This window comes from Callorhinus ursinus, unplaced genomic scaffold (genome assembly GCF_003265705.2).
Source record: "Callorhinus ursinus isolate GAN/ISIS: 27379988/994484 unplaced genomic scaffold, GSC_fseal_2.0 scaffold10, whole genome shotgun sequence".
Classification (NCBI taxonomy): Eukaryota; Metazoa; Chordata; class Mammalia; order Carnivora; family Otariidae; genus Callorhinus; species Callorhinus ursinus.
Genome location: NW_027397072.1, coordinates 23,775,770 through 23,800,857, shown reverse-complemented (window position 1 = coordinate 23,800,857; position 25,088 = coordinate 23,775,770). Strand labels below are relative to the sequence as shown.

Below are 25,088 nucleotides of genomic sequence, written 5' to 3'. Positions count from 1 at the left end.
GGGCAGTTCTACAAAAGGCAATTTTACATCTGATTAGAGGACGAAAACGTTACTAAGACTAATTCATTACATGACCTGATAATGAAGCTGGAAAAACTACACAGGAGTTTCCTAAAAGAAAGGAAAAAAACTGTACTAAAATCTTAGGAATAAGAGTCACTCAACTTACAGTAAGTGGGAAGAGCAGTATCTGACCCTTACAGACACAGTCTTACCACTTAAAGAGTGTGGAGCTGCTGACTATGTAATTTCATTCTGTCAGAAACTGCTGTTTTTAAGAATCACTTCTAAAATATTGATAAAATCAAAGCAATTTAAGTTGCCTAAATATCTTACCTATTAGGATGTCCCTGCAATCTCTTTGTAAGCTGAGGGAGAGAAAAAGAGTATTAGCAACTGCTCTTCAGAGGCAGCTCATGTGCACCAATTCCCACGATACAAAGAAAATACAGAAAAGACTATTAAGGGGGCACCTGGGGGGCTCAGTTGGTTAAGCACCCGATTCTTGATTTCAGCATAGGTCATTATCTCAGGGTCCTCAGGGTCATCAAATCAAGCCCCAAATTGGGGCTCTGCGCTGGGTGGGGAACCCCGCTTAAGATTCTCTCTCTCCCTCTCCCTCTGCCCCTCCCACCAAAAAAGACTTAGGAAATCACTACTCCTAAAGGATTCCTAAATTTCCTAATTCCTAAATGTTCAACCAGTATGACATAATCTAGGAACACATTCCCACAGTAAAAGTAATTACCTGACAAAAATCTGGCCACAATTTATATGAATGAAAATTCAGAAGAGACAAACCCAGGGACAGAAAATAATCTGTGGTTGCCAGAAACTGGGGGTAAGGGAGAATGGGGAATGGCTAACTGGTATATGATTTTTTTTTTTTTTTGGCATGACAACTGCACAACCTGTGAATATACAAAAAAATACTGAATTATACGTATTAAATAAGAATGTATTTTATGGTACGTGAATTATATCTCAATAAAAAAATACATTAAAAAATGTGGACTACGTAAATTTTGTTTGAGTGGATCTATTATCTACTCTAAATACCCTGCTTGCTTACATACTGTAGTTCCATTTCTCTAAACACTAGATTTTCTCTTTAACTCATAGTGTTAGGACCTTAAAACGAAAAAAGTACTCAGTTACCTCTTGTAACAATGGAATAACAGCATGCAGGGGCATCCTTAATACAGTCCTCTTAATTAGGTTTAAATTCCTAGTTTGAAGTACTTTCTGTGAGAAAATAAAAGAAACATGAAGATAAGCATATGCAGAAGCTAAGGACACTACAGGAAAAACAGTAAAAATGATTTTTTTTTAAATTTAAAATCAATTTACTCAACATAAAACTGTATTAGTTTCAGGGGGAGAATTCAGCGATTCAGCAGTTGCATATAACACCCAGGGCTCATTCCATCAAGTGCCCTCCTTAATGCCCATCACCCAATTACCTCATCCCCCTTCCAACCTCCCCTCCAGAAACCCCAATTTGTTTCCCATAGTTAAGCGTCTCTTAGGGTTTGCCTCCCTGTTTTTATCTTATTTTATTATCCTTCCCTCCCCCTTAAGTTTTGTTTCTTAAATTCCGTATAGGAGTGAAATCATAAGGTATTTGTCTTTCTCTGATTTATTTCACTTAGCATAATACCCTCTAGCTCCATCCACGTCACTGCAAATGGCAAGATTTCATTCTTTTTAACAGTTGAGTAATATTACCGCGTGTGTGTGTGCACGTGTGTGCGTGTGTATCTCACAACTTTATCCATTCAATCAATGGACATTTGGACTCTTTTATATTTTGGCTATTGTGGATATTCCTGCTAAAAACACTGGGGTGCCCCTTCAAATCACTATGTTTGTATACTCTGGACAAATACCTAGTAGTGCAATTGCTGGGTCATAAGATGGTTCTATTTTTAACAGAGGAACCTCCATACTGTTCTCCAGAGTGGCTGTACCAGCTTGCATTCCCACCAACAGTGCAAGAGGGTTCCCCTTTCTCCGCATCCTCACCAACATCTGTTGTCTCCTGACTTAATTTTAGCCATTCTGACAGGTGTGAGATGGTATCTCATTGTGGTTTTGATTTGTATTTCCCTGATGCTGAGTAATGGTGAGCATTTTTTCAAGTGTCTGTTTTAAAAACAAAACCATAAACTACCAACAATTTTAGTGAATGAAGGTTGGAGGGACTGACTGGAGAATGTTAATGTCTTTGGCTATCAGGGAAGTATAATCTTCAGGCATCAGGACATTTACTTTGATAAATGGGTTTCTTACCTACAGATTCTAAAATTTATGAACAAATTTTTATATAAAGCAGAACACCTCTACTCACTTAAACAGACATATGCCACTTTAGAGAAGCTGTCAAACCATCATTTTATGAAATCAGAGATATATCCACATAAGGAGCAATACACACTAAAACCACACTAAGCAACAAACCTTTTAAAACTGTCAACTTTTTGGGGTGCCTGGGTGGCTCAGTTGGTTAAGCGACTGCCTTCACCTCAGGTCATGATCCCAGGGTCCTGGGATCGAGCCCGGCATCGGGCTCCCTGCTCGGCAGGGAGTCTGCTTCTCCCTCTGACCCTCACCCTGCTTGTGTTCCCTCTCTCGCTGTCTCTTTATCAATTAAATAAATAAATAAAATCTTTAAAAAAAATAAAAAAATAGAATTGTCAACTTTTTGATAAAATTTTAAACCAATCAAAAGATCATATCTAATGAGTGCCTGAGTCAAAATCCTGGGAGGGTCCATCAACTGGAGAAACCCAGTCTCCACAGCAGGGTACAGAAAAGGAGAGAGCGACTAGTCCTCATCCTGGCAGGCCTTTCAATGTCTCCAAATCTCAGAGGCTTCTTCCATAGGAAAGGATGGGAACTACAAGGCTTTTCAGGTCTCAAAATCTTGATTCCCCCCTTCCTCTTGAATACTTCTATGTATTTATTCTTCCAAAGGGCTTAACTCCCAGAGGAACTTCCCTGATGATGCGTGCGTGCTGTTTTGGTGGTGGCTGGTACTATAAAGATATAAAGAGCAGAAGTACCAAAGGGGAAAATATAAAAAAACGGTTTACAGCTTATTTTAACAGTATCCTTTCAGAATGCCCTATGAATTTTATTTGCTTATAAAAGTATCTTTACACCAAGCCCTTCTAAAAAAAATCCATCAAGAACTATATAAAAACTACCACAGGCATGATGGCATAGTTTCTCATGCAAAAGAAAACTCTTTATACACAATCACTGAAGAAGTGAGGGGTGGACTGTCCTTATTCAATAGTCCAAATTAACCTAAATTTATATTTTCAAATACAAGATCCAAAGCAAAATATGTTGATTAGAACTTCCACAATAATTCAGAAGGTGTGTGATGATACTAAACATTCCTCAAATCACATTTATTATAACTATCAGTTACCCCAAAGTTCCAACAATGCACAGGTTAGAGGAAACAATCTGTCTGAACTAGTCTACAAATTACTGTTTGAGAGAAGACATTCTCCTCCATTTTCACAGCATGTCCACCAAACCGTCAGGTTTCACTGTCCTAACTGGCCAAGTACGGTAGTAGCCCTTCAGGTCAAGGAATACTAACTTGAACCTGCTGTTGCACATTATTTATACCAAGCTTAGTTAAAAAAACAATGTAGGAATGAGGGTTTGAAATTCCCCGGTGCTCTAAATGTAAAGTGATCATATAACTTGTCTAAACTGGGACACTTGTAACAACGAAAGAAGTCACTTAATTATTATACGGAGGTAAGAGGTATAAACCAGAACTGTCAAAGGCAAACAAGAGCATCTGCGGCCTAGGGCACTTGAGTGGAGTTGGTTAAGGGTCCAACTCTGGATTTTGGCTCAGGTCATGGTCTCACAGGGTCGTGAGATCGAGCCCCGCGAGCGTTGGCTCTGCACTGGATGGGAAGCCTCCTTAAGATTCTCTCTCCCTTCCCTCTGCCCCTCCCCATCTTCCCTCCCTCTCTCTTAAAAAAAAAAAAAAAGAGAGAGAGACAGAGAGAACCTATGGCCTAGCTATTTAGAAGTTAAATCAAACTGTAGGGCAGAAGAGTTTTTTAACAAGCTCTCAAGTAATTCTTATGCCAACTAACAACAGGCTCTATGGTAATTTTCAAATTTAAAATAAGCAAGTAAAAGTAAGTTATCCCAAAACAAAGTGAAGTGTTAAATGGATACAGAAGTTAGCATTAACTTCCACTGAAAATATATTTAAAGAAACAACCCTATAAACCACAGTTGTAATTAGCAAGAAGATATTGAAGGTTTTTCTTTTGCAAGTCTACTACACTATAAATGAAGAATTAACAGTGCACACTTAATACACTATTTAATCAGCTTGACATAAACATTTACCCATGAAACAAACACTGTGATAAACACTCCATCACCCTCAAGTCTCCCTGGGTCCCTTAACTCTATCCCTCCACCCCCATTCTCAGACAACCATTGAACTATATTATTGGTCTGCATTTCCTAGAATGTTTATGCAAATAGAATCATACACAGCATGTACTCTTTCTGGCTTCTTTCTCACAGCGTAAGTTTTAGATTCATCCATGTTGTTGATGTATCAATAATACATTCCTTCCACTGCTAGATAAAGAATTTGTTTATCCACTCATATGATGAGGGACATATGGGTTCTCTCCAGGGTCCGGCTATTAAAAAAATAAAGTTGCTATGACCATTCATGTACCAGTCTTTTTATGAACATGTTTTTGACTCTCCAGGTAAATACCTAGCAGTAGAATGGCTGGGTCTTCAAGTAGATGAACCCTTAACTTTTAAGAAATTGCCAAGTTGTTTTCCGTTGTACCATTTTATATTCCCACCAGCAAGATATGAGATTCCAACTGCACCACATTCTCACCAACAGGTGGAACTGTCTTTTAAATTTTAATCAATCCATAATGGGTATGTAGTGTTAGCTCATTGCCATTTTAATTTGCATTTGTGATGATCAATGATGTATAATACCCTCACATGCACTTATTGGCCGTTTGAATTCTTTTGGAAGTATCTATTCCCACCTTTACCAATTGCTTTTTGAATTTCATTCTTAAGAGTTTTTTCTATTTTCTGGACACGAATCCTTTGTCTGATGTAGGAATTGCCAATATTCTCCCCCCTGCAGCTTGCCTTTCCACTCTCTTAACAGTATCATTTCTTTTTCTTTTTTCTTAAGTAATAAAAATGTATTGAGAATTCCTGGGATGGTGCTTATCACCTCCCAACCTGGAAGGAGGAACCAACACTGTAATAATCACTTAGAAGTCACAAACCCTGCCATTTCAGAAAGAACAAAAGATTTCAACTTTCATTAAGTCCAAATGACCACTTTTTTCCTGTGGTGTGTAATGCTTTTTGTGATGCCAAGATTTCATCCGCTAACGTTTGCATAGACTTTATCCTGTTTTCTTCTAGAAGTCTGTAGGTTTGGGTTTTACATATCTATTTTGGGTCAACTTTTGTGAAGTAAGAGCTGAGATGCATTTTTTTCCATATGGATATGTCATTGGTTCACGACCAACTGCTGGAAAGATTTTACTGTCTCCATTAACTCAACTAAGTACCTTTACTAAAAAACAACTGTGTGTGATCTATTACTGGACTATTTTGATTCCTTAATCTATATTTATTTTTCACTAATATCAAACTACTTTGATTACTGTAACTTTACCTTGAAATTGAGTATGCTAAGTCCTCCAATTTTACCTGGAGATGCTACTGAAATTTAATTGGGAATGCGCTGAATACACAGATAAATAAGGGGGGAATTCCTCATTTTAGCAGTATTGAATCTTTCAACCCATAAAGGTCGTTTACATCACTTTATACTCAGATCTTGGTTAATTTCTCTCAATTTTTGTGATTTTTGATATAGAGGGAGAGGCATCTTTTATAAATTTATCCTAACTTTTAGGTACTACTGTAAATGGCACATACAAAAATTATTTAAATAAATTTTTAAAAATCTTAAAAATATCCGTCTTCTGTGGGTGCCATGAATTACATAAATGACTAGGCTTCTCTTCTTTTCTCTCGTAAGCTGTTTTCTCTAGAGTCAAATCTCCACCTTCCTAAAGCCACAAATTTAATGTTAAGTTTTCTATGGTAGGGATTCTTATCCTCACTTCTAGTTGTATGATGTATCTCTGCCAATGCTTGCTTACTTCTTTCTTTCTTATTGTCCTCCTACTATATTTCATGTATCCTCATAAGGTAATTTTTGGGAATGGGGAAGACTATTTTTAGGAGAAAAAAAATTTTTTTTTACTTGTCTCTTTTTTTTTTGTAAGAGAGTACAGAATGTGAGTGCATCATCTCCCAGGTAATATACTATGGGGAAACCTCCATACTTTTTTTTCTTTTTTAGGTTATTTTAAGCCCTTCACTATAACTTTTACAGGTCTTTTCTAGCACACAATTTTCCAGGATTCTAGTTTCCAATTACTTCTAGTGAAATACAATGTATCACCTAAAGAGCCTTAATAACAAAAAAGTCTTATGTGTACAATCCTTTACAATTTAAGAAGTGCTTCCATAAAGATCATTTCATTTGTTCTTCCAACAACTCTGTGACACCTGATAAAAGGACACACTGTCACCTTTGAAATGCCAAAAGATTTTAACCTGAATCTCTACAAGCTTCTAGATCCAACTACCAGTGTACAGGATATATGCTAAAGGAACATGTTAAATGATACCATTTTTAGATTAAATGACCCAACAAAATGGGAGTTTTGCGGGAGGCAAAATCCAGAATGTGAGAATCTCTATAGGGCAAATAACTTAGCTTCTCCAAAACATTAACTGCAAGAGACAGAAGATAGATCTCTCCCCAGTACTACGTGGACTAAAGCAAACATAAAAAAACTTAAGTTTATGAAACAATCAGGGAAATGTAAACATGCTAACAGGTATTTGACGATATTGAGGAATTAGTTTACTTTTTTTAGGTGTGATAATGGATTGTGGTTGTTTTCAAAAAGGAGTTGTTATTGTCAGGGTTGAAGAGGGATGTATTTATGAATAAAATGATGTCTCTATGCTTCACTATAACCTGGGGAGGCATGTGGGCAGACAGATGACACAAGCACAGATAGATCTGGCTAGTGTAGGTAATTTCTGAAACTGAGTGATGAGTTCATGGGGGGCCACTGTAATAATTTTAAATGTTCTGAAATGTTTCTTAAAAAAAAACTGGTAGCTGATTTAGTTGTACTGAGAAAGGTTAAAAGGGACAGCTAAGGAGATAATAATGGCAGATTAAGTTATATTACATTTTAAAAACACTGTCCATTGTTTTCTACAGCTTATTTTTCACCTAGGTTTCTATGCCATGTTAACTGAAAACCACCTCCCAAATTACATACATTCACAAACTATTTTACAACTAATGTTAAAAGTAATTTTAGGATGTGCTGGTTTCTCCTCTCATTTTGCAAAATCACCTTAAGACAAAAATGATATTTCCATTTAGATCAAAATATAAATCAGAAAGACACTATTCATAGGTTACCCGAATAAAGTTAACGTATGAATAAAGTCAAATCAATACTAAGTGGCACCATAACATCATTGAATCACTAAGAATAAAGGCACTTAAGAAAATGTAAACTGTTTTAATCTAATCAGACAGTACTTAAATCCAATTTTTACACTTAAGTTTTTTCTACAGACCAATATTAAATTCTGAAATCTAAGAAGACCTAATTAAGTAACTTCATACAAGCAGTCACCAACTTACAAACACAGAAATAATAAATGCCTCCCTTATACAAATTTCTAGTATTTTTACCTCTAAATACTTCACAACATAACCCCCAACCCTCCTGAATTTTTCCCCCAAACCTCCTACCCATTGCCAAGGTTCCACCTCACCGCCCCCTCTCACGGCCAGGGGGACATAAGTTTCTGGAATCCAGAGTAAAAACTCAGGAACGCATTTTCCTACAGAAAAAAATATAAATTGTGATCTAGAATGCTGAGTATTATAGTTCAGCTACACTATGTTTATAAAGGCTTTTGTGAACTAAAGCCTAAGACCTAATAACAATTCAAAACAATATTTCTATGAGAAAATGCATTCCAGGTTCAAAATAATTTAATACAATGCCTTTGTAGGTTGGTGACTGTCTGTATAGTGCCACCAAGTGATAAATGTTTGACTGGACTCACAAAATATTAAATTCAAAACAGCTACATCATATGACTATCACGGAGTGTGCTAGGTCAATCACTTTCTAAGAAAAATTAACTGTGTTAATTCATTTTAAAAACTGCCAGAATACTTACATTTAGCATTTCAAAATCATTACTTTCTAAACCCTGTGTGAGAAGAACTGGAAAGCTATTTGTCTGTGGAAGGTCATCCTTTTCTTTCTTTGTATCTATATCCAGTGCTCCCAGGCGCTCTTCAATGCTAATCTGCAGAACAGAAATGATCATTAATGTTAAACCAGACAAGGCTTAAAGTAGTTCGGTCAAGGGATGACTGGGTGGCTCCCAGATTGGTGATTCCCAATGCAAGTTACCAGATCCCAGTGAAAAAAAACAACTGCCTAACAAATCATGATTTAAAAATGTAATTCATAAACACACCTATGTAAGATTCAAAAAAAGGCCAAGCACCTGGCATCTTTTACTAAAACAGAAGAAAAGACCTATTATGGAAAAAGCTTTGTCATCAGCCTCAGATCTCAAAAAGGAAACAAGTATTATCAAAAGAAAATTAAAAATAAAGACAGCTAGGGGCGCCTGGGTGGCTCAGTCGTTGAGCGTCTGCCTTCGGCTCGGGTCATGGTCCCGGGGTCCTGGGATCAAGCCTCGCATCAGGCTCCCTGCTCGGCGGGGAGCCTGCTTCTCCCTCTCCCATTCCCCCTGCTTGTGTCCCCTCTCTTGCTGTGTCTCTCTGTCAAATAAATAAATAAAATCTTAAAAAATAAATAAATATATTTATATATACAATAATATAATTATAATATAAATATATTTATATTTTATATTTCATATATTATATAATAAATAAATATATGTTATATATAATAAATATAAACATAAAATATTTTATTTTTTTTAATTTATTTTAATTATAAAATAAATATAAATATAAAATAAATAAAGACAGTTATTTTGTCAAAACAATTTATAAAATGCCTTCCTATTTTTGTCTTTATTAGTCAGTTCCAAATGGTGATTTATTTTCTAGAAGATGCTCTACTACAACTAAGTTTCCTTCACAAAGACCTAAAATTTAAGTGTAAATAAACATGATTCAATTTACTACACAAAAACTCAATTCTAGGGGCGCCAGGGTGGTGCAGTCCATTAAGCATCTGATGTTTGGTTTCAGCTCAGGTTGTGATCTCAGGGTCAGGAGACTGAGCCCAGCATCAGACTCTGCACTCAGCACAGTCTGCTTAAGACTCTCCCTCTCTCTCTGCACCGCCCCCTCCCGCCTCCCCATGCGCTCGTGCAAGCGCGCACTCTCTCTCTAATAAATATTAAAAAAAACCAAAATCTCAATTGTAGAAAACTGATCTCTTATTAAAACAAGACAACCATGTTCTGCCAGCCTCTTAGTAACTAAATCAAAATACAAATATTCTACAACTACCAAAGCAGATAGGCTTTGGCAAAGCCTCCTATTTGGGTTATCTTATTAAAAACAAAAAAGGCAGGAGGAAATTAAAGAAGCAGATCTAGGCCAAGATAAAGAAAGTTGGCACATTATTTTTAAATACAGATACCATGTTATTGAGAAATAATTTTTATGAAGAGCTTTTTAGCCCCAACCCCCCAACCCAATAAAGACATTTAAAATCAGATAAAGAAACATGACATCTTTTCTCTAAAAATAAAAGTTAAAGCTCTAGATCATTTAGGGTGACACACATGAAGAAGGGCTGCAGACACTAGTACAGTAACCACAGGAAGGAAGTCTATGGAGTTGAGAAAAAAAAATCAAATTTCTAAGTACTTTAAGACGTTATAATGACCACTTCTAAAAACCAACTATCACTAAACTAGCCAGGATTGCTCAGACAGCCAAGAGAAGAGGCATCACTGATAGTCAGCAACAAGCGAAACCCAATGGAAATCATCACAGCAAGTCCTGGCTTAATGTATTCAATTACATGATCCAGTTGACCACTAACAATGGCCAAAACAGCACCCTCTATGGTTAGTGCAAGTCTGTCTTCTCCATTAACAGTGGCCAAGTAAATGTCTCACAGACTACAGTCTGGAATTTCGGATCCTATGCTGCTGGGGATTAGGGAGAGGGGAACAGCAGCAATCTCAGTAAGTTCCTGAAGTTCCAAGTTTGGCTCTATCCCAATTTATTTGTTAAAAGAGTCTCACAAGTAATCTTAAATTTCAAACTCAAAAATTGTCAGAGTGGGTGTACTACCTCATTTTCCCCCAATCTCCTCTTGCTCTCTACTTCCTCAGTTTGTGGAGGAGCAGGCTTGATAGCTGCATGATGACCAGGTAGCCCTGGCACCAGAACTTTTGCTTCAGAATTCATCACCGGTGTTCTCACCTGTTGAACAGGAACAGCGGGAACGTGACAAAGGAAATGATGCCTTAGTCCTGGCAAAACTGAGCCCCAGTGAGAAAACTAACAGCATCTAAAAGCTTTTTCTACTAGAAAATCTAATATAACTAACTTAATATGACATGAATTAAAGATAAATTTTAAGTGAATGTTGGCAAGCAATTTTTAAATTATAATCTGAAAGTTCATCGTTTTAAAGCTTTCAATACCACATTAAGAGTAAAAACCAGGAACATTTACAGATTATCGATTACTTAGAAATGTTAGAGTGAAGTTGTAGGCTTTATGAGCACCTCCAGGAATCCAGCTTTGCCAGAAACGCTCAGACAGCCAAGAGAAAGGTGTCATCTCTGGAACTCAGCCAGAAGCGAAACCATATATGGATGTCATCATAGCATGTCTTGGCTTTCCTTTACTCATTAAACTGCCAAACATATGATATCTACATGTAGATGCCATGTTATATTCAAAATAAAGCATCAAGATGATCATCTTATACAATGTTCAATTCCAGACCCATAATTTTAAGCTTTATTCCACCCTTAAATATAGGATTCCTCAAAGTTACGCTTTTAAATACTGACATCAGTAAAATAATTTATTGATAAATGTGATATTTAATGATCATACATGGGGTGAGGGGCTAACTCCCAAGTCTTCAACTTGTAGTTGTCTATTCACTCATGCATTCAACAAATGAAGAGCACAGAAACAAAGTGGTTTTATAATCTCGTTACCTGAAACCTAATCCCACAAATTTGTTAGACAAGATCATAAAGAGGATATTAAAGAGTCTAAACATAATAATATATTACAATTAAATTTACGCAAATCTCTTTTTTCTCAACTTCTAATATGAAATGCACTCACCTTTGTTATAGCCGTTTCTACTTTGGGGGCCCAGCAGTTTGAAATATCTCTTACTAAACACACATGAGGTTCTTTGGAATTTAAAGCCTGGGAATACAATTTTAAAGGGGAGGGAGTGTGACGGGGGGGGGGAAAAGAGTGTCAAACAAAGCATTTGGGAATAATATGAAAAGCAAATTCCTACTTGTGCATTTTCATAAAAATACAAAAAAGTACAGAAAGTTTCCCCACAAAACTGAACCACTCAGACTGATCACCATTCAGACGAATGGCAGCAGAGAAAAGTGGGTCAACTCTGAAGATATTAAGCATAATGTGTACTTTCTTCAGTTATGAACTGCTCAAATTTTTCACATGTATAGCTTTAAGAGATCAACAGGCTTTTTAAATGTAACACATTTTAAAGAAAACATTCCAGTTTGTCACCCTTGTAAACAGAATAGTCTAGGCTAAAAAAGAATGGTCCTACCCTAAAACTTTCTACTGCTCTACTTTCCACAAGCAAGTCAAAGACAGCACTGCTGATGAATAATGCTCTTGGGTGGACCTCTACACCGTGATGTGGTACTAAATAGGGAGGACAACCAAATGCAGCAAAGTACATGTTACCCATACCCATAAGGCTTTAAGGTTATATGTAATTCTCTATAACCATATAATAATGAATCAGTATCCGGAAGGACATTAAACAAGCAGGAAACAATGGCTTTATGGGCAGAGGAGGGTTGGGGGGGGTCCACATATGGCAAGAAGACTTAGGTTTACAGCTTAACATCTTTCTCCTTTTTTTATTAAACCATATCCATGTGTTAAATTTTTAAAAAGCAACGAGTTTAAAAAAAAAAAGCGAAGAGTTTAATAAATTCAACAAGAGCTTAAACTTAAGTTTTAATTAAATGTGAGTTTAAATTAAAATAAACTCAACAGGAGCTTGCTTGGGCATGTAATATTCCATTCATCATCTCCCAGAGGGCCTTACTGAATAAAAGCAGTATAAATACAAGCTGAAGAAATCACCTACTAGACATGCTTATAACTCTCCAAAAGTCTCCAAAGAAACTTTGGCCATCAAAAAAGTTAAGTGACTGAACCACCCATTACATTTCCACTGAGAAAATTCAATGGGTAATGTTACTAAGGGCTCTTTTATTAAGATTTAGCTTTTGAGTAATTGGGTAAAATTCACTCATACATTTGATAACCAGAACATTAGCCACTAGGGATGTGGGGCTACTGAGCACTTGAAATGTGGCTACTCCAAACTGAGATGTGCTTGTAAGTGAAAATATAATCAAACATCAAAGACATAATACCAAATAAAGGAGGGGAATAAAATATCTCAAATAATTTTTCACACTAAGGATTAAAATATTTTGGATATGCTGGGTTAAGTAATATTAAATACATAGCTCTCACAAACTAAAATAAACCACTGAGTGAAAGGTCCTTCAGTTAAGGGAAAATACATGACTTCTTTTTAAGTATTCCAATAAGCAGACCAATGAGTCATTTCGAAATCATTTTTTTCCATGGCCTTGCTGATGCTGTATTGTTCTACTCCAGAGTAGCATCTACGTACCACTCGCTCAATGATGGGCTGAAACCAATTGCCATATACAAGCAACAATGACATTTTGTCTGAGCAAAAACCAGCTGCTAGAATAGGGATGGGTTTTGGTGTTGATTTCTTGCCTTTCCCAGGTGTCGCTATCTGAATTGTGCAGTTTGAAGTCAAAGGCTTTTTGCAGTATCTAGAAGTGAAAAAAAATTAATTAGAAAATTCGAAGTAACATCTCACAGGAATGCTTGAAAGTTGGTATCGAGTCAGGAAATATAACCCTCCTATGGCCTCCACACTACGACCACAGTGACCAGGGTCCCCACAGCACCAGTGCTGCTTGTTAAGACCTCATCTAGCAAGACCTCACCATCAAAATCTGCCTGGAGACCACGTGCCCTTCTATCCCACTGTCAAGCCCCACAAGGTGCCCAAGCTCCAAGTGCTCTCTTGTTGCCTTGAGCTTCAACCCCACATGACTCTCTACATCTGTTCCAATCAGCGCTATCCCCAATTGTTTCCAACCCCCAAAAGCCTCACTATGATCTCTGCAACACAGTTCCAGGAGCAAAATTATCAGCAAAATGTAATCAACAGAATCCCATCTTCAATTTCTCCTCTAAGGATTTTCTTCACCTTCTTGCTCTACGCTGGCTCATGAGGGCAGATCTCCCAAGTTGTAGTTGTTTTCTCTCCATACTCTGTGTCAGAAGCCTTGGACATCATTTAAGTGTGCTCTTTGTTCTTCACGAACATCTCAAGACAAGTGTCTCTCCCTCTGTCATCTGTAACCTTGGGAAATGTTGTCACCCAATACCAGCTACCTCCCTCTCCTGCTGCCAACCAATGATTTCTGGGTCATTCCCCCTTACTTCTTCAAGATTCTAGTGGCTCCACTGTCATTCTGGCCAACACTGTCTCAAGTGGTCTCCATATGCACCACACAGGCTGATGATCTTTCTGACACACTGTCCTTCCAGCTCTGAACCCTTCCCACCTCCAACAATCCCGGCCTTTACCGTGTCTCAGCCACTCACACCACAGACATCTTATCACCAAAAAGTGCACCCCACTATCCCTATCTTTCCAACTCACTCCCCTTAGTTATATGGACTCCACAACCATCTCTATGAGGACTTCTGGCCTCTGCTTTAGCCTCTGACCCCTCTGTAATCTATTGTCAACACATCAGACAGAACGACTTAAAGCTTAATGCCTTAACACTTAGGTCAAACCTCATCAGTCTTCTGCATAGAAGCAAGGCTTACTATTGACCAAGGAGAGGGGACCAAGTCCTCACTCCAGCCCACTACTTCTGGGCCCTCAAGTTATATATTCCACGTACACATATGACTATGTAAATAAAAGCCTCAAGTGTTACACACAAAATGTTAACAGTACCCTCTAGGCAGTAGAACTCAATGGAGGGAGAATTAGGCTTTATAATCAACTGTCTATGCATCCTAAATGTTTTAAAATAATGTTTTATGCTTTCATAACTATTTATATTTAAATTAAGTTGCTACCCTACGATTGTAAAAGGAAGGATACCAACTGACAAAAAGTTGAAACCATTTTAAAGTTTACATGACTGAGTCTTAGACCATGTTTATAGAATATGGCAGAGATCGGCAAACTTTCTATAAAGAGCAGACAGTATTTTAGTTTTGGGGGGCCATATACTGATTTGACCCACAGATCATAATTTACTGACCCTTGGTCTAGGACTACTACACATCACAACAGCAATACTCCCCTCTATTCACCAAAACACTAGCATTGCCATGCTGCACTGATCCACATATGTATTATCAAAGTCAGAAATTAAGGTTTTACCGAGCTCACAAGCAAAGTTTTCCAACTGAACCACTTTCTTTTAAAATATGTTATTAGAACTGCCAACATTTACTAAGCATATATTGTAAAACTACTTTACTAACCACAAATATGAAAAAATGGTCCATGACTCCAAAACTTGAGTTCTTACTGGGAATGTATGTAGTCATGTGGATAAAGAACTAATAATGCTTTCAAAATAATCTAACTGAAAAGGAATATAATGCAAAGAATATTGAGGTGGGAATAAAAAAGTAACAAATCAGGGAAAGAAAATAAACGAGAAATTTCTTACCCATTTAATATGTGTTCAAAAAGATGAACTTGACCATCTCTGCAAACAACAGCTAACTTGACAGGCTAAGAGAAAAATTTAACTGATTACTCTAATGAGTTAATACACTTCAGTCTACTCTAATGGATAACTGCTTTAATACACTTACCAAACCAACTATTCTCCCCCCTCCCGCCCTTGAAATAATCAGAGAAAAAGTTAGAACACCAAGGTTGCAAAACTCCTGCATTTAAAAATCCTTACTGTCATCAAAATGACAACCGGAGTGGTTGTTGTAAAGCTTAGAAATGAAAGTGTAGGGGAAGAGAACAGTAAGGAAAATGCAGCCTGCAAGTTAGAGGAGCAAAGTCACTACTACCAACTGCAGAGACTGACAAAAGGCACCTGGCAGGCCCCGCACAGCAGAGCAGTTGGCTGGGATCACTGCAAATGCCTCTGCATGCTGACCCCTCCCCTGGAAAGCGCATCACAGTGACTGAACGCTCATCCCGGAGAGCCTAAGATTTTTGTTATATTTTGTTCTCCCTCCCTCATGTCCCCTTCTTTCCCAAATCATAAAATCATCAAAACACTAATTTTAAAAATATAATTTGTGAAATCCAAAAACAAATTCTCAAAAATCAAGCCATTTACCTCTTCCTTATTTTCTGACAAAGTCAAATCAATATAGACAGGTTCATCTGTGACTGTAAAAGACATCACTGCATTCTTTTCTTTGTTTTCTGACCGGACCTGCCTAGATAACAAAACCAATGATTAGATAAAAAGAAATTAAAAAAAAAAAGATGAGCACCTATGGGGAGTCACAGCATTAGATTCCCCATAGCTCTTGCATCCTGAAAGCTAAATAAGGGGACTACAGATCAATTTCAGTATTTGTGGAACTTCCATGGTCTTTAACAGCTATGCTCAGGGCAGTGAAATGTAAGAGTTGCCAACAATGTTAAACAAGGCTATATGCTATGACTTATTTCAGCTCTCATACTATATTCTAATAAGTATTATTAGTATTATTTAGAATACTAAAAAGATTCTTTCTAAAGTGCCACTTTTTTTGCTTTTATGCTTTTTGTTGATTTCACTGTTTAAAATGTCCCCTAAGTACAGTGCTGAAGTGCTGTCTAGTGTACCTAAGAGGAAAGAACTGATATTCCTTATGGAAAATATTTGTGCTAAGCAAACTCTGTACTGACATGAATTAATCAACTATATATATAGTTGATTAATTCATGTCAGTATGTGTATATAGTTACACACAGCTAGTTATATATACGTGTGTATATGCGTGTGTGCATACATATAGATAAGTATTTTTAAACAGAAACACATGAAACAAGGCTATGTATTGCTTAGATGACAAAGATGTAACCAACGAGGCTTACAGAAACCTAACCCTGTATTTCCCAGAGGAATAATAGTTCAGCATCACCAACTCAGTGCTCATGAGGACTTGTACAACTATACAACTGCAAATAACGAGAACTGACTGTGTGTGTATACCCATGTATATATGCAAACCCAGTTCAATGGAAGTCTTTTCAACAAATGGTACTGGGACCAATGGATATTCCCAATACCAAAACATACATGTCCATCCATTCTTTGGGAATGCAAACTTTTGTGCAGCCATCCTGGAAAAAGGCATGCAAGTTCCTCAAAAAGTGATCCAGCAATCGCACTACGAGGTATTTACCCGAAGAATACAAAAATACTAATTCAAAGGGATACATGCACCCTGATGTTTCTACAATATCTCCAGCAGCCAAATTACAGAAACAGCCCAAGTGTCCACCGATTGATGAATGGATAAAAATGTGACACACACACACACACACACACACACACACACACACACACATACACTATGGAGAGTTACTCAGCCATAAAAAAGAATGAAATCTTGCCACTTGCAATGACATGGGTGGAGCCTGCTTAAGATTCTCTCTCTGCCCCGTGCCCCCCCGCCCCCCCACACCCTGCTCTCTCTCAGGAAAAAAAAAAAAAAAAGAACACTTGTGATGAGTACCAGGTGCTATATGGAAGTGTTGAGTCAGTATATTGTACACCAGAAACTAGTATTACACTTTATGTTAACTAACTGGAATTTAAATAAAACCTTAAAAAAAAAAGCCATGCATCCTTGCACCATATACAGAAATTAACTCACAACAGACCACAGAATCAAATGCAAGACTTAAAACTAAAACTTTCAGGAGAAAACCTTTGTGACCTTGGATTAAGCAGAGATCTCTAAACATGATCTGGACTTCATCAAAATTAAAAACATCTCTTCAAAAAGACAAGCCACATACTAGGAGAAAATATTTGCAAAGCATATACCTGATTAATGGGTTTATATTCAGAATATACACAGAATTCTCAAAACTCAGTAAGAAAACAAACCCAATAAAAAATAGGCCAAAATAGTTGAATAGACACTCATCAAGAAACATATCCAGATAGCAAACAGGCACATAAAAGATTCTCAACATCAGTGGCGATTAGGGAAATGCAAATTAAAACCACAGTGGGGTACCACTACATACCTATTAAAATGGCTAAAATTAAATATCAAGCATTGGTGAAAATATGAATTCACACTCTTTATACACAGCTAGTTAGAATATAAAATGGTACAACCACTTTGAAAAAACTTGACAATTTCTTTTTTTCTCTTTTTTTATAGGCTCTATGCCCAAAGTGGGACTTGAAGTCACAACCCTGAAATCAAGAGTCACATGTTCTGACTGAGCCAGGCAGGTGCCCAAATTTGGCAATTTCTTAAAAAGTTAAATATACACCTATCATTATGATCCCCCCACTGCACTCCTAGGTATTTATTTACCCAAGAGAAATGAATCATATGTCTGTAGAAAGATTTATACCCAAATGTCCATAATAACTTTATTTGTAATGTCCCAAACATGTCAACGAGCCTGGTGACTGGAATGGGGATGAGGATTATAAAGGGATATGAAGAAACTCTTAGGAGCAATGCACATGGTCACTGTCAATTGTGGTAATTGATTTCATGGATGTATACATATGTTAAAACTTTATCAAATTGTATACTTTGAATATGTGCACTTCATTCATAATACATAGAAACAGGAGAATGGTGGTCCCCAGGTCCTGGAGAGCAGGAGAAATGGAGAGAGGTTGCTGGTGGAATGGTACAAACTTTCAACTATAAGATGAATAAGGTCTGGAGATCTAATGTACAACATGGTGGTTATAGTAAACAATATTGTATTATATACTTCAAAGTTACTAAGAAAATAGATCTTAAAACATTCTTGCCACAAAAAAGAAATGGTAATTAGTGAGGTGATGGAGATAGTAACTAACCCTGGTAATCACTTTGCAATATACATGTGTATCAAATCATCACACTGTACACCTGAAACTTACACAATGTTATATGTTAATTATATCTCAATAAAGCTGGAAAAAAATTAGAATACTTTTAAAAAAGAGAAAGAAAACATGCAGTTAATTATACATCAATTATACCTCAATAAAGGCATTTTAAAAATTTAAGGCACAAATAATAATTAAAAAATGACTGAGTAGCAGTAACAAAACTGATTTGCAAACCCAATTCAAAATCAGTTTATCAACTAGTGAGACTTTATGCATTCACCAGTAAACAATCTTTCAATATTTTTGTCTAGAAGAAAATTAAGAGTTTATCTGATCAATTCTAAATATTTCCATTTATAAATTCTTCATAAAACACTAATTCTAACTCGAAGCCATTTATACTATACATGTTCAAAATCACTGCCAACAGACTACTTAATACAGAAGAAACTGTTATCTTAGTTCCTCAGTAGGAGATAGTACTGTCCTTACAGTAATATCAACGTCTTTTTTTGTTGAATTTTTCATTCAGCAGCAAGAAACCTTTAAATGTTATTTCCTAAAAGAAATATGTCTTTCAAAGGTAATTATCAGGCAACCTTAGGCTTGTTCTACCTACCAAAACACAAAGTTTTCCATAAATGGCCCTCTGGGGCAGCCTTTTAATATGGTTTTGTAATTTTTCAAGTTTACTCCTCTGTAACTAGGAAGCCCTCAGGCATATACGTATTATTTGAGGGATGTTAAGACAACAGAAATCAACTTTTCTTTTATAGAAAAAATTTTGTAGTTGGAGACCCCTAGGTCTAGGGAGCCAAAGAGGTGAAGCATTTTTAAGACGGAAACACCGCCTGAGTGGCTCAGTCAGTTAGTGTCTGCCTTTGGCTCAGGTCATGATCTCAAGGTCCAGGGATTGAGCCCCACATGCTGCTCACTGGGGAGTTTGCTTCTCCCTCTCCCTGTGCACCCCGCACCCCCTCCACTTGTGCACATGCACACGTGCACTCTAATAAATGAAAAATAAAATTTAAAAGAAAAACAAAAAAGACTGAAACATGTGAGTAATATCAGGAGGCTTTGGTGGTATATTTTAACTTTCCAGCTTTACTAATACATAGAACTAAAAGGAATTATCCCAATAGGCACACCTCAAAAACCAAACACAGGACAGAAAACCAACACAATGTGATTAGCAGAGGCCTAATTAGGAACTATGGCTCAGCTGATAGTTTGAAGGTGAACAGAGGTCCACATTAGGCCTCATGAACCTGTCCCCTCCCAACTATGTCAAGATTACATATTTGATGAAGCCTACTTCTATATGAGTATTATTTGGTGTAAATTCATAGTAACTTTATATGGTCAAGAACAAGCTCAACTAATTGATTACTAGGATGAGAAACTACTTGTTTTTTAAATCTCCATTTATTCTGTCCATGAATAGCAGGTTTAAAAAAAAAGCTTCACCATCAGATCTCATAAAATCTAAGAAAACTCTTGTTTTCTAAAAATTAAAAACTTTCCAACAGCCATTTAATACCAAATTAATTTTTACTTTTAAAAGTAGTGCCAGGGGGCGCCTGGGTGGCTCAGTCGTTAAGCATCTGCTTTCGGCTCAGGTCGTGATCCCAGGGTCCTGGGATAGAGCCCCGTGTCTCGGGGCTCTCTGCTCCAAGGGGAGCCTGCTTCTCCCTCTCCCACTCCCCCTGCTTGTGTTCCCTGTCTCTTTATCAAATAAATAAAATCTTTAAAAATAATAAATGTAGTGCCAGGTTTCACTCATATGTGGAATATAAGGAATAGTGCAGAGGACATAGGGGAAGGGAGGGAAAACTGAATGGGAAGAAATCAGAGAGGGAGACAAACCATAAGAGACTCTTGACTCCGGGAAACAAACGTTGTGAAAGGGGGGGAAGGGAGCAACTGGGTGATGGGATTAAGGAGGGCACGTGATGTGATGAGCACTGGATGTTACTATACAACTAATGAATCGCTGAACATTATATCAAAAGAAAGAAAGCAAGCTAGCAAGCCAGGGTCAACAGAGCACGTGACTCTTGATTTTGAGGTTGTTAAGTTCAAGCCCCACACTGGTTGTCAACTACTTAAAATCTTGGCGGGGGGGAAAGGGAGTTCCAAGGAAAATTAGTAACAACAACTACTGCAAAAAGCAGAAGAAAAAAAAACAAAACAAAAAAATGGGGGGGCGGTGCCTAATTGGGAAATTTCATACAAAGCCAAGAAATTAAATGTCTTCAGTAAAAGATCAGTAAATAGACATTACTGCACTAACCCAGAAGTCCTATTTCAACAAAATCAGAGATTATCCCAATTTTTTTAAGGTTATTTATAATTTTCCCAGTCACAAAAATATTCAGACTGCTCTACCTCTAAACAAGCAAAAAGGAGGTTCTATTATATAATGCTCTTAAATTTTTCTCATAAAGATCTGTTTTTTAGGCAGGCTCAATTCTTTATTACAAGTCAAGGTAAATCTAATACTAAATACAATAGTTAAGTCTCAAATTCATCATTTATATTAACCATACAAGTTGTGACACATTCTTTCAAGGCAATGCTACCTCCCAGATCCAAAAGACTACATACCAGACATTGAGTAACCGGTCATGTACTGCTCCAGACAAGAAATAAAGACCAGTGATTCCATCAAAGGGTTGGCTCTCATTAGGAGGTCTGATAGTAGTGAAGATGAGTGACGAAACTGGCGTTGCATGGCCTGTGAAGTGCTAGAGAAAGTTAAATCTCAATTAGGAGAGGGAACAGAGCAGTAACAAAAATTAAAGAGTCCATCTGGACCATAAGCAATACATATGAGCCACATCTGAAATCAGAACTCCAGACTAAAGGTAACAGCTAAATTTAATTCTAAGCAACTGAGGCTATTTGTGCTATATTCCTCTCACTTTTAAAAACTCCCATCTGAAAATACTGAAAAATCAGGACATCCTTCTAACTCCCAGGGTCCTACCCACAATCTTTCTTTCTTCCATTTTTGCATTAAAGATCCACTTAATTCTATCCGTGTTTAAAGGGGTGCCTGGGTGCTCAGACACAGCCAAGGAATTGTAGGTCCTCATTTTACTCTCAGTGAGTCGAAACCACAATTTTAGGGCATCATCACAGCACCAAAAGTACACCCCTGAGCACACTCAAAACGTAACACTATGTCTCCATAGTCAAATACTGTGAATGTACTAAATGCTGGATGTAAGCTAGAAATCAAAACTACTATATTCCACAGCAGAATAAAAGATTTTTAATTCAAATTCTACTTATTTGTTCTATTCGTTTTTCAAATGCATGTGAAATGAACACATCTAACATATTTAATACCAACAAACCAGGTGTGAAGGCTAACTTTTGTCTACTGATTCCACTATTTGATATGCCTGAAAATAACAAATCTGTATTCTTAAAACAATATGCTACGGCTCAGACTTTCTGCCCTTCTCCATACTTACTCTAGATGACTGTTAGGCTTACAACTAATTTGATTCACTCACTCTGTAGATTTCTTTGGTCTCCAAAACCCACAGTTTGATTGTTCGACCAGCTGAAAGCAACATCTTTCCATCTGGGCTGATACACAGGGAGCTGACACTGCTATTGTCGCCTTTCCATTTGCTGTATTGTGAAGAGAAACAAAAACGCCTCAATGAATAGAGAGAAAACTTTACTCAGAGCAAAAAGATAGCAAAAAGCAAATCAAGCATTAAAAATATCACTTAAGGTTCTATGCCACATTACACTCCTTAAAAGCCTGTGTCAGGTGACTAACCTTGGACACTAAGGTAAAGCCTGCCTGCCCAATAAAACACAATCTCAAGAGGTTCCAGAAAATGGAAGAGTAAGAGTTTTAAGAATGTAAAATGGGTGGTTGTGTATCCTGTGATCTATGAGGTAGATTTTGGTAATGCCCAGGAAACTATCAGACTGGATACCAGGACCACCACAAGTCCATTCTATCCCTTTGGAAAGGCCTTCCAAAGCAGTTACAAACCAGAAATCATAACAGCAAAAATAACCTGATTTAAATAAATAGAACTTCTGTACCACAAAATAAGTCACAAACTTAAAAGCAAAAGCCTAAGGGCACCTGGGTGGCTCAGTCAGTTAAGCATCTGCCTTCGGCTCAGGTCACGATCTCAGGGTCCTAGGATCGAGCCCCGAATCCGGTTCCCTGTGCAGCGGGGAATATGCTTCTCTCTCTCCCTCTCCCCCTCCTCCTCCACCCCTTTGAACTCTCTATCTCAAATAAATAAATAAAATCCTTAAAAATAAATAAATAAAAACAAAATAAATGCAAAAGGCTAGAAAATACCAAAAATATATAAGAAAAGGATTAATATTCAGAATACATAAACACTCTATATTCAAGAAATAGCTCAAGTTCAAAAAAAATGAACTCAAAAATACACAAAAGATATGAACAGGCAATTCATACAAGAAATTCAAATTGTCAATAAACATGAAAACGATTACTTGATTCAAGTAATCAAGGAGATGTAGCAATAATGTAGGAGACCTTTTCCTTTACCCTTTTCAGCTCCTAATGCTTTTGACAATTTTTCAAATTGTCCCAGAGCTTCAACATTTTATATTCCTTATTCCACACCTATTCACTTGACATACATAAAAAAGACAGGATCACCACCTGACAAGCTTGCCTGAGTCCATCTCGCCACTCGGCACTAACACGCCAGCAGAGAACTAACACCACTGCCACAGCTTCCTCCCAACCCCCAGTAAGAGCTGTGCAACTCACACTGTAACCTCCTACACGGGCATCACCTGGAGACTGATTAGACTTGATTCCCAAACCCCACCTGGACCTATTAAAACAGCTCTGTCTGCACAAGTAATTCACATGCACATCAGAGCTCGAAAAGCACTAGATTAAAAGATTCCTCTGTAGGAAATGTGACTGGTACCAAAGTAATAACCCACACATACTGACATGTGAAGGCTTCCCCATCACTCTACAAATGAAGCCCAGCAATTGAGCCACCCACCCACACAGGCCTTCCAATCAGCTTTTTAATGTTTCATTTTCAAATAGTGACAGGCAGCCAAGGATCCACAGTCATTCGAAGAATGCCTTTAACATAAAAGAGGCTAAAATCAAACAAAAATCAAAACACATCCTCAAGAGGGAGATGATGTAAGGAATAAAAGAAAAATACTTTAAATCCTTTAATTATCGTCAGAGAGTTAGAAAACATTATATCCAGGAAAGAAACATGGTGCAACAAAAAGAAAATTAGGAGAACAAAAACAAAGCTCCCAGAAGTTAAAAAAAATGGTTAGAGAAATTTAAAAATTCACTAGATGTGGAAGATGAAACTGAGGCAATCTCCCCAGTAACAAAAGGACAAAAGGGAAAATGAGAGAATAAATTTAAGGGATCAGTCCACTGATCTAAGTAATAATAGGTTGTTCTTAGAGAAAGGTCAAAGACAACAGAGGAATGAAATTGTCAAATACACACTAAAAGAAAAACGAAGAACACAGAACTCCCGGGCTAAATGGTCCCCTGTGCGCCAATGTAATTCACGGACTAAAAATGCACTGGATATTTTAGAACATAAGGTTAATTAGTACTGAGAGCTAAGAACCAATTAAGCAAAAACAAATAAATAAATAAACCAATAAACCAATGCTTCAAAATCCTGAGGGAGAATTATTTCCAACCTAAAATTATCTTCAAACTATAAATCAACTGTGAGGATACAATAAAGGTGCTAGTAGACAAGCAAAATCTCACTAAATTTACCATCCTCATACTTTTCTTAGGAAGCTACCGATTGGTGTGTTTCACAAAAAAGAAGAGAGTAACCCAACAAAGAAAAATGGGATCCAAGACATAGAGGCTCCATCTGACAAGAGAATTTTCAAAATGATAATGAAAGAAAATCCCAGGATCATTGCTGTTCAGCAGATCCTGGAAGAAAGCTGAGAAGTCCTCCAAGAAATAGATGAAACTGGAGGGAAGCCTTCAAGAAATAAATACAACTGATTAACTGATATGCCCCAAAATAACATGCTACCGTGAGGGTGAAAATGAGCTAATGATAGGTATATACAAAACTAAGCAAATGAACAAAAAGGCAATTACACACCCCAAGAAAATCAGTTTTATGCCAGGAAATAATAAAAACCTGGTAGAGTACAAGGCTCATCTGTAATAATATTTAATGCAAACTATGAATAGTCCTTCATCAAAAACTGTGATGTACCAATACTGGGAGAATGGAGAGGGGAGAGGCTAGAGGCCGAGAGCTAAATCCTCATCTTCCATGGGAGGAAGTCAACACATAGTACCTAAAATGGAGAGGAATGTAGATACTAGACTTTTCAAGGAATTTTTAATCAAATCAGGCATGCAAGATTTTAATACATAAACGTTAAATAATGATGCAAGAGTAAAATAATTGCACAAGAGATACCGTAAGATAGCATGCAATTACTGGTCAAATGAGTTGGATGGTGTTGGCAAGGCCTGGTGGAAGAGAAGAGATTTCAGTTGGGCCTTCTAGGAGGGGTTA

General features: G+C 37.2%; 1 protein-coding gene and 3 non-coding genes across 4 annotated transcripts in view; all 4 read right to left on the bottom strand.

Annotated features, from left to right (window-relative positions):
* Positions 1-25,088, bottom strand: part of WDR43 (WD repeat domain 43) — a 47,322-nt gene that overhangs the window by 8,380 nt on the left and 13,854 nt on the right. The window contains exons 4-13 of the mRNA XM_025867989.2: positions 22,047-22,167; positions 21,130-21,269; positions 15,793-15,895; positions 15,160-15,224; positions 13,050-13,221; positions 11,471-11,557; positions 10,454-10,585; positions 8,338-8,469; positions 1,159-1,245; positions 337-368 (exon numbers count right to left, since the gene is read on the bottom strand). Of these exons, the coding sequence (XP_025723774.1) occupies positions 337-368; positions 1,159-1,245; positions 8,338-8,469; positions 10,454-10,585; positions 11,471-11,557; positions 13,050-13,221; positions 15,160-15,224; positions 15,793-15,895; positions 21,130-21,269; positions 22,047-22,167 (1,071 nt within the window). The remainder of the gene's footprint in view (positions 1-336; positions 369-1,158; positions 1,246-8,337; positions 8,470-10,453; positions 10,586-11,470; positions 11,558-13,049; positions 13,222-15,159; positions 15,225-15,792; positions 15,896-21,129; positions 21,270-22,046; positions 22,168-25,088) is intronic.
* LOC112821329 (small nucleolar RNA SNORD53/SNORD92) lies at positions 10,078-10,153 on the bottom strand. Its single transcript, XR_003207399.1, has one exon. It is a non-coding gene; the product is annotated as a small nucleolar RNA SNORD53/SNORD92 (small nucleolar RNA).
* On the bottom strand, positions 10,919-10,998 carry LOC112821328 (small nucleolar RNA SNORD53/SNORD92). Its single transcript, XR_003207398.1, has one exon. It is a non-coding gene; the product is annotated as a small nucleolar RNA SNORD53/SNORD92 (small nucleolar RNA).
* Positions 21,585-21,669, bottom strand: LOC112821330 (small nucleolar RNA SNORD53/SNORD92). Its single transcript, XR_003207400.1, has one exon. It is a non-coding gene; the product is annotated as a small nucleolar RNA SNORD53/SNORD92 (small nucleolar RNA).